Source organism: Psammomys obesus, unplaced genomic scaffold, assembly GCF_907164565.1.
Source record: "Psammomys obesus unplaced genomic scaffold, mPsaObe1.curated_primary_1811, whole genome shotgun sequence".
NCBI lineage: Eukaryota > Metazoa > Chordata > Mammalia > Rodentia > Muridae > Psammomys > Psammomys obesus.
The window spans coordinates 1-9,520 of NW_026591320.1; the positions used below are offsets into that span (position 1 = coordinate 1).

A 9,520-nucleotide genomic window follows, 5' to 3' on the forward strand; every position below is an offset into this window, starting at 1 on the left:
GCTTTTTGAGTGTTCTCCATACTGACTGGCAGAGTGGCTACACCTGGTTATCTTTTCTGTTTTGTTCAAGAAGGATGTCCAGGCTAGCCAGCAGCCTACTGTGTGGCTGAAGAAGGCCTTGATCGCCTGATCGTCCTGCCTCCCCTCTCAAGTGGTAGGATTTAAGGGGACGCACCTTTACTGCCAGCTACCACTACTTATTAAATGTGAGGTGTTCACTGTTTCCAGAGATGAGGAACTATGGGGAAGATGATTGAGATAAAAAGATACTTTGTTGCAATTCTCAACAGGATGAAGGGAGAGTTAGAGGGGTTCGTGGGCACATAGAAACACTCAAGAACACCCACACTCCATCGCCAGGGTGTACCTCGGAGTCCTTTCGTAGCACACAGGAAGCCATTGTGTCCCATTGTGTGCACCACACAGGCCATGATGGAGGTACAAGCCTGTAATACAGGCTCTCAGTGGGAAGAACAAGGTCATCTTGAAGCCCATAGAAAGTTTAAGGCCAGCCGGGGACACATGGAGACCTGCTTCTAAATAAATGTCCTTAAACAAGAATATGAAATCATTGAGCATGTCTGTGTCAGATAACACCCTTTTATGAGTTGTTGAGGGTGACTCAGTGGCACAGCTCCTAACTGTCACGCATGACATGTCAGCTTAGATTTCCCAGCATCTAGGGGGAAGGGCTGGAGGGATAGTGACCCATGAAGTGGGCCTTCATGTCGTGATTGCTGTGGGTATACTTAGAACCATGCATACAATTTCCATTTAATACGTTTATGTAGTTAAACAAAGGATATCATTGAGCAATGGCTGTCTTTAACGATGACCTTGCAGAAGCCCTGATAATCTGACAATCATTTCGACATGATGATGGTATCTTAGAACTAAGGAGATGTAGCAGTGGCATCCATTTGAGACTCTCTTAGATTTATGGCTGTGGCCAGAGCTGTAGCTGCTTAGTGTGCTTGGAGCTCCAGGTCCAATCCCCTGCACTGAGGCAAAGGGAAAAGGGCGATGATCTGTGAGCCCTGCTGCATTTTCTGCAGGTTCGTGACTTCGCAGATGACAAGCCTGAATCCCTTGTGGGGGATTCTTGCCTTCTCTCCTCTCAGCTGAAGCTCCTTTCTCGACTTCTCTGGAAGGTTGTTACCAAACCAGCAGGGGTCGCAGAATGTACAGGAACTATCCAATGATCCTCAGGACACCCAAACTCTGCTCCTCCAGCTGCCTGGGATCCTTCTTGCAGCTGAGCTCCAACTTCATGTTCCCCCTGTGCTGTGGGCCCTCTGTCCTTGCAGCAGCTCAGGTGGCTGACAGGAGTGAGGCTGTCCTCACAGAAGCCTCTCCAGGAGAATGCCTTACTCTCCTCACTCTCCAGCACCCCTAGAGGATTTCCTGAATCCTGTTTCATCCCTTTATTGCCTTACTTGGGAGACTCTCCCTTGTGTGAGCACCAGGTCTGAACCTGCTTGCCTCCTATGGCAGATGTCCTTCTAACTCTTTGCAGCCCCTCCTGCCTGGTAGGTGGTGGTGCAGGCTGAAAGGATTGGAAACCAAAGAAAACAAACCAAGAGAAAGCAAACCAAGAGAAAACAAAACAAAAACTTGAAGACGACGAAGCTGGCCAAAAGTATTCACCACCAGGGCCACTGACAATGGCAGACACATTGTCCCTCAGAAGACTGCTGGGTAGGGGCAGAAGTGTCACATTCTCCCCAGCCCAATGTTTCAAGATCCCTAGATTTGAATCCAGAAACTAGGCAGGGGCAATGAAGGCTTCCCTCTGCTGTTGGATCATCTGGAGCTCCCACGAGGCCTGCATACCTTTTTGCATGACCCTAAGGTGGATGCACTGTCAAAGGCAGTAGGAACCATCACTATGTCCCCAGGATTGTATGATCTCTGCCTAGATCCTGGGTCACACAATGAAGGCCAACATTGGCCCCTCAGTTTTAGGGGCCCAGCAAGATCCATATACAGAATTCCTTCCCAGGCAAGATGGAGTCTCAGGACTCTGAGGAAAACATCTCTAAGAGGCCTAGCTCTTAGGCAGGTGTTCTGAGTAGGGGATCTTCAGACCATAGCAGGCTCAGAATGCCTTTCATCAGAGCAGAGAGAAGGCCTCACATGTGTGTATGTTGGGGGAGGGGCACGTGGAGACCTCCTTCCTTTAATGCTTCACTTTTTTTGGTGTTGGGAGGGATATGCACTCTTTGCTAGAAGCCTGGGTTTAGATCAGGAGAGATGGAGCAGCAAGCAGTACCAGGTGGACATTGTGCACTCTAGAATTTTGCAACAAACGAGAGCAGCGCCTCCTGTTGACCCAGCACGGAATGTTGCGTTGGGATTCACATTCACATTTTTAGCTGGGGAAGTAGGAGTCAGAGGAGTCAGCTACAGGAGGCTAGATGCAAACCAGAAACTCAAGAGGCCTGAGGTGACTCCTTCTCCAGCCCTGGGCCTGGTACCCTCTGGTAAATATGGCACAGGAAGGAAGCATTGATGCTCTTGCCCACCACAGCCTGTGGGTCTTGGCCAAGCCAGGAGAGAGAGCTGGGTCCTCTAGGGCTAACTCTCAGGTCCAGACACTGACAGAACTCTCTGAGCATGAGTGTGACCAGAGGCATGGCCCTCCACACACACCGGGATCCATTAAGGCTCTTCTTTACATTTCAGTTCATGAGGAGATATGTCTGTTTCACTGACAGGTAACCCAGAGTCCAGAACTTGATCAGAGGGCTCAAGATTGTATTTGGGAGAGGAGGATCAGGAAAATATTGCTACAAGTCTAGATGTGATATTCGGGGGGTAAGGGGAGGGAAGGGTTCTCTACTTTCTGACTCCAGGGACAACAAGTAACCTGGGCAGTCTATGAAGGGGGAAGGGTCACCTTCTCCCCATTTGGATGCTCCATCTTCTCACAGGCAGTCCTTTATCTCTCTGAGCTTGAGGAGCACATCCTGTCTGTGGGCCTGTCCATAGCTCAGTCTGTGTTGCTCTGGAAGAGGTTCCAGCAGAGACTGCTGTGCTGCCCAGGAAGGCATGGCTTTCAGTTTCATGGTGGACGCTTTCTAAATTGTGGACTCTTTGTAGCTTTTATAAGTCATGAGGGCAGAGAAGTGGCCAGACCTCTGCCTGAGAAAGCTCCAGCAACACACAGACAACATTCAGAAGGAGCAGAGCTCAGGCCCTTAACTTCCACAGTTTATCAAAGGTTGGGGCAACACTCCCAGGCTACGCAACATCACCGTTGAGAAGGTGTACTCTCTGAGCTGTGTGGTTCCTGGATTCCTGTGTCTCAGGATACCAGTAGGACACTACCCCTTCCCAGGATTATGTGGTTCTTGGGCTCCCATGGCTCAGGATGCCTGTGAGACCCAATCTCACCCCAGAATTATGTGGTTCCTAGTTTCCCAAGCTTAGGATACCCATGAGAGACAATCCCACCCCTGAGCTGTTGGGTTCCTTGGCTCCAGAGTCTCAAGATACCCTGGGATCACTATCCCACCTCAGAGCCATAAATACCTTCCCAGCTCTCAGAGCCATGACTCACATTCTTGGACTTGGAGTGGTGGGTTTCCTGGACACCCTTCCACCTGAGTACCAGAAGGCAGGCCAACCAAACAACAACACTGGGGTCTTAACATTTAAAAAATGCAAAGAATTGCCATTATTAAATACCCCAAAACAACCAATCAATAAATGGACTAATGGATTGAACTGTCTCTTAAAAGAAACACACAGAGTCTAATAAATATTTTACGAAGTCTTCAAGATTCCTAGCTTACAACTAAATTCAGGTTAAGGCACCTTTGTGATTCCATCTCACATCAACCACAGTGGTTGAGAAGAAGACAAATAAGAAATTCTACTAATGAAAGAAACCCTCAGCAACTGCTATTGGCTGTGTAAAGTGGAACAGCATGCTGGAAATCAGTATAGAGGATTCTAAAACCAGAAGTACATAGGCTCCAGACTCCCATTCCTGGCAATAGAAGCAGACATCTTCCAGGAGGCAGAGAAGTTCTGGGGCTCAGGGAGAAAGAACAAAACAGGGATGGAGGTTTATTTAATGTTGCAGCACAAGGATCTTAGAGGAGGGAGCAGGGAAGGCAGAGGCAGGAGGGTCTGCTGGGTTGAAGGGTGGGGAGGGGCTGTGGCACCTGCCTCCTGCCTGGAGCCCTTTGTGATGAGGAGGCCACAGCTGTGTGATGTGGCCTGAGCCCTCCTGACAAGTCTCATGCTGCACTCCCAGCTCTCAGTGCCCTGAGAACTGCGCTGAGATTCAGAAGATGGAGAAGTCTCTCCTTCCCCTGAAAAGCATTAGTGACTCCAGGATGAGCCTGAGCTCCATGTTCGTGCCAACGGACATGACCTTTGCCATTATGTGCGGAGTCGGGCTCTTCATCCTACTCATCCCATTCCTGAAGACCTACCCAGAATCACCACTTGGGAGCAAAAAGAACACCCCAAAGGTGAGGAACGCCTTGGTTGACACAGTGCTGAGTGTGGTTGTGCAGTGTTGATCACTATTGTTACTTTCACATTTTCTGGTCAAGTAGGCAGACAGGAGAGAGGGAGTCTCCAGAGAGAACAGCACCTCATTCTGCAGGGGCTGGCAGGCAGGGCAGAGGTGACAATGGCCCTGAGGTGTCTGAAGCTCTCAGACCATCTGTACATGCTGACAGAGAGGCCAATAAGGAAGAGTGTGGCTCTGTGAGCAGACAGCATTTCTGAGATGGTGGGGACACAGGACAAGCTCTGAGAAAGGCTTCCTCTGTCCTCGGCTCAGGCACATGCTTTTGTTTGTGGTGAGCTGATGTAGAGGGGGTGAGGAGACCCAAGGTCTCAGATCAGAGCTCATGTCACCTCTGCTCTGAGGAGGCAGATCTCACCTGACAGCCCAGAGGCAGCTGCAGAGCCCAGCCTGGGTAGGACCTTGCCTGAGGAACACTGACGGAGGACATCATGGCAACTCTGGCACAGACATCCTCTTCTTCTGTTTCTACAACAAGGCCAAAAGCAAATGTGTTTATGCACAGCACTAAAGAGTCAAGGATGAGAGGAAGCTCTCTGGGAAATGTGGATTTCATATACACATGAGCACAGAGGGCAGGCAGCCTGTCTACCAGAGAGAGGAAGAAGGGGCCCAGCTTATTTTTGTTGTTTCTCACTCTCAGGTGGTGAAGAGGGGACAGGTCAAGACCAGGAAGAGAACTGCTGCTGTGAAAGGTAGGCTTCTGCTTTCCTATGGAGAGGGAATTCCACCTGCCCCGCCCCTCAGTGATGAGTCATGATGAGAGCCATGCTTCTCAGGCTATGGGATGAAAACACCAAGAAGCAAGAGGGGGCTGCTGCGCAGGAAAGCAGAACAGGGAACTCCTGGGGTTTGTGCCAGAAAGAAGCTGGGATGGCCTGGGATGGGTGCTGCCCATGGGAGTCTTGCTCAAGTCTGTGCAGAGATGCTGGGCCAGTGTCTGGGGGACCCCGGGTCCAGGTAGCTGCAGATCCCAGATGCATCTGTGTCAGAGGACGAGTCTTGTGTCCCTCACGGTGATCTCCGGGAATTTCAGGGGTTGGGGGAGAAGCAAGGAAAGTGTGAATGGAGAGATGTCTCCCTTTATTGCACGGGCGCACTTCCAGGGTTGTGTGTCTTTGGAGCATGGTCACTGGGCATTACAGTCCTAGTCTAGATGGTTTCTAGAAGGGTCACTCTTACAGTTCCATGGAATGTAAGGCCTTTTGCATATTCTCCATAACATGAGCTTTATTTCCAGGTGGTAGAAATGGCAGAAAGAATTTGGCAGATTCCCACAATGCATCACGACCAGTTGAAATGTAAGGAATCTACTGCTTGTGAAATTACTCAAACCAGATCTCTTATGAGCTCAGGGGCCAGAGGTCTTCTTACAGCAGACGCTGTGTAGGGTGGGACTGAAATGCATCCCTGTTAGATGGGACACTAAGGGATACGGGATGTAGAGGCAGTGGGGGGGATGTGGGATACAGGGGCCACATTTGCACAGACTGATGGGCAGCTTGACCCTCTGCCTGGGGCTGATGCTTTTGCCTCGTGTCTTCTGCAGCCCCACCGAGCATCCTTTACTGGACTCCACACCTCATGCCTTTTGGAACTCTAAAGAGAAGATGGATCACCTTCCTCTCTCTCAGCTGCTGTCCTACTCTAAAGTCTTGGAAGATCTTATACAGCAGAAATTTAGCCAGCTTTTCTGGGGCATGTCCTCTGTGTTCTCTGAGTCAGTGGTGGCTACTGCCTTGGTTTCCAAGACACCTTCCTCTGAAGCACTTAAAACTGTGAAGTTCAGGGATACATCTGACACTTTCCCACCTCTGCCTCTGGCTCAAGGACCTCCACAGGTTTCCCAGGCTCAGCCATTGCCCCACCAACATGTGGCACCAAGCTTGCTACAAGGGACACAAGGCCAGGGACTAGACAACCACCTAAGCTCCACACCAAACCAAACACTCTCTTCCTCCCAAAGTAGGACCTGTGGAACTGCATGTCCTACAACTGAGACAAGGATGCAAGCATCCCTTCCAACTGAAAGGCCCAACTGGCAGCAGGGACTGAATTGGAAAGGAACTGTAGATACTAACCTCCAAAAATGTCAAGCAGCTGTTACCCAGCCATCTCACATCTTTCCCAGGGGCATCTCACCCACTGAAGCTGCCAGGTCAGCCTCCATCCTTCCTGAGCAGTGTCAGGTCCTCCAGCACCAGGAGGAGCCACAGATTGAAGACAGGGTGACTAAGATGAGACAAAAAAGAGGAGCCCCCTTTAGATTCCGCCCATCCAGGGAGATAAGGAAGCTTCAGAAGGCTTTCCTAGCAAACAGTCCTTCCCAGTCCAGGAACAGGCCTGACCTCTCCCAGCCTGCCAAATCCTCTATCCTTGACTCCAGAAGCTGCAAGTTGAGCCCAATGACGGGGTCTGTGCCCTCACGGACGCCCTTAAAGAAGGGCCCAGCAAAATGTAATACCCATGATCACATCAAGGAGGCCCTCAGTGTTGGAGCCAAAGACCTGCCTTCCACTTCAAGCAACACCCTTGAGGAGGACCTAGAACCCGGAACCCCTTCACTGAGGATAGAGCAGCTGTCCTATGTGAACACCACCCAGAACCTTTACTTCCTCGACCCAAAGACTCAGATGAAGCTGGAGTCAAACATCGCTCAGCTTCCCTTGAAACACAGAAAGAGAGCACAGGCTCGTGAGCCAAAGGGTCTCACCCCACTGGGGGTTCCGGCCTCATCCCTTCCCCAGCCTGTGTGCCCCTCCTCACCGGCCTGTGCATCGAGAGCTGAATACTATTCCAAGGCTGCCATCATCCTGGAAAAACTGCATCACCGAGACCCGGGAGGGACAAGGGTAGGAACTGTATCATCTACGAGGCTGCAGGGCCCTCCATTTGCACACTGGCCTTCAGAGCTTTGGGAGACCCAAAGGGCCCCTCCACCTGCTGCCAGCCATGGGCCCCCAAAGGCCCATCCAGATGCACAAGAGAGACACCTGGGTGTTTGGGGCTCTGATCTGTGCCTCCAGGCAAAAACCCAGCAGGGCAGCGCCATCCAAGGGACTGGAAGATGCAGCCTGCAACCAACTACCAGCCCAAGAAAGGCCAACCATGCAGAATGGCAGAGGTCTGAGAAGGTGGCCTCAGGGCATCCCTGCCAGAGTGGGACAATGGGGGGCCCTCAAGAAAGGCTCCCATCTTTTATTGTCAAGCAAAGTATCACACTAGAGGTGAAAGACAAGGCACATCCTGCATGGCAAGTGAATCTGGGATCCAGGGAGATTCCCCTTAGCCCAGCCCTCAACACTGGGGGCTTTGAGCATGCTGAGGCCAACAGAAGCCCAGGCCATTTCCAAACACCTAGTCCACAGCACTCAATCCACTCAGCTCTAAACCCACAGGTGCTTAGTGGGGATGATTTCCAGTTAAACGAGCAGCCACAGTTGTGCTTTGCTGGGTTCCTTCCAGAAGGCCAAGGTCCTGTGTACCCTGCCACAGTCAGCTTGCCTTCAGAAGACTCACTGCCCAGATCCGAGAATAGATCCCCAAATCATCTCCAGACTCCCCAGGGCTTCGGTGATGTGTTCATGAGGACAGATCACAGCCAGGAGACTCGGGAGCTCAGGGTCTCCCAGGATAAGACTCCAGAAAAGGCTCCCAAGGTGTGTCATCCTGATGGAGAGAGGACAGAATGTATGAGAGACAGAGCCAAAAGCCAGGGAGAAATGCTCGAGAGCACTCAGACCTCCCAAGCCTGTGTCATCGACACCTCCACCCAGCTAGACAATATAGCCTCAGCTGATAGTCAGTCCTCCCCTGATATGCCAGGAAAGTTACAGGCTCTGACAGAAAGCTGTCTGAAGGAAATCATAAAGAATATTCTTCAATACCTAAGCCTCAGCACAGAAGATAAGGAGCAGGGGCATCCTCTGAAGAATGAAGGGCCCCCATCGTCTACTGTGCAAACACAGGAGGCAGTCACAGGAGAAAAGCTCTTCTGCAGTATGCCGGCTGATGTGCAAAACCTCACGGATATTGTGGTACAGATCCTGCTGAACTGGCTGGGCCTTAAGTTAGAGGACCCATCAAAGGAACAATGGTGTAAACTGGAAGCACTGACATCCCACTTGGGCTGCTCAACCCACTCCTGTGAGGGTCTCTGTGACAGGAGTAACAGACCAGAGAGCAAAATGAGCTATGGCCACACCAGCCCCGAGGCTCAAAACCATCCGCTCCTAAATGGGGGAGTCGACCCTCAGTTGAATTTCCATGCCCAGAGAACCTCTGCTCAACAGCAAAACAGACAGAAGAAAGGAATAGTCTGTGACCAACCGTGTAGTCCTGGGCAAAACAGGGATAGGGAAATTGGAGAGGGACAGCAATCGGGCATTGCTACTGAAACAGCCTGTGACCCAGAGCTTAACAGAGTGAAGTACAGAATGGGCTGTGGTGCCCATACCATCTCCCAGAGACAGGACCATCCATTCAAGTACAGAGAAATTGGAGACAAACGGCAGCCCGGTGTTGCTGCCCAGAAAGCTTATGGCCCCAGGAAGACCTTACCAGCATAGGCCAAGGAGCAGCTGCCACCTTGGCCTTCACCCACCAGGAAGTTTTCCAAAAGATGAGCCATTTGCCAAGCCACTGTTTTCCCATGCTTTCCTGGTAATAAACTTTGTCATTTTTTTTCCTGCAAAGAAAGCCTTTTCCCTACTGGAGCTCCTTCTCTGTTGCTAATAACTCCTTCCCAGATAGAAGCCATTGCCTAGTTCAAGTTCCTGTCTTGTTCTTTATTTCTTTTATTGAAAATAGATTCCTCTCTCATACACTATATCCCACGTACAGTTTTCCCTTACTCAGTTCCTCCCTGCTGCCCCTCCCATCCAGATCCACTCCCTTTCTGTCTCTCATTAGAAAAGAATAGGTCCCTGTTCTAAGAGATAACTACCAAGCATGACAAAAATAAATAAATAAATA

At 50.7% G+C, this 9,520-nt stretch overlaps 1 protein-coding gene across 1 annotated transcript; it reads left to right on the forward strand.

Moving 5' to 3' along the window:
- Positions 1–4,301: 4,301 nt before the first annotated feature.
- Positions 4,302–9,114, forward strand: LOC129679138 (spermatogenesis-associated protein 31E1-like). Its single transcript, XM_055610061.1, has 5 exons — positions 4,302–4,484; positions 5,190–5,241; positions 5,787–5,847; positions 6,096–7,237; positions 7,319–9,114. Exons 1-5 carry the CDS (start codon positions 4,302–4,304, stop codon positions 9,112–9,114), a joined length of 3,234 nt encoding a protein of 1,077 aa, XP_055466036.1.
- The last annotated feature ends 406 nt before the right edge of the window (positions 9,115–9,520 follow it).

Coding starts and splice junctions, on each gene's coding strand:
- LOC129679138 (XM_055610061.1), top strand. CDS start 4,302: ATGGAGAAGTCTCTCCTTCCCCTGAAAAGCATTAGTGACTCCAGGATG. Junction 5,848..6,095: donor GCATCACGACCAGTTGAAAT/GTAAGGAATCTA, acceptor TGTCTTCTGCAG/CCCCACCGAGCATCCTTTAC. Junction 7,238..7,318: donor ACACAGAAAGAGAGCACAGG/CTCGTGAGCCAA, acceptor CCTCACCGGCCT/GTGCATCGAGAGCTGAATAC.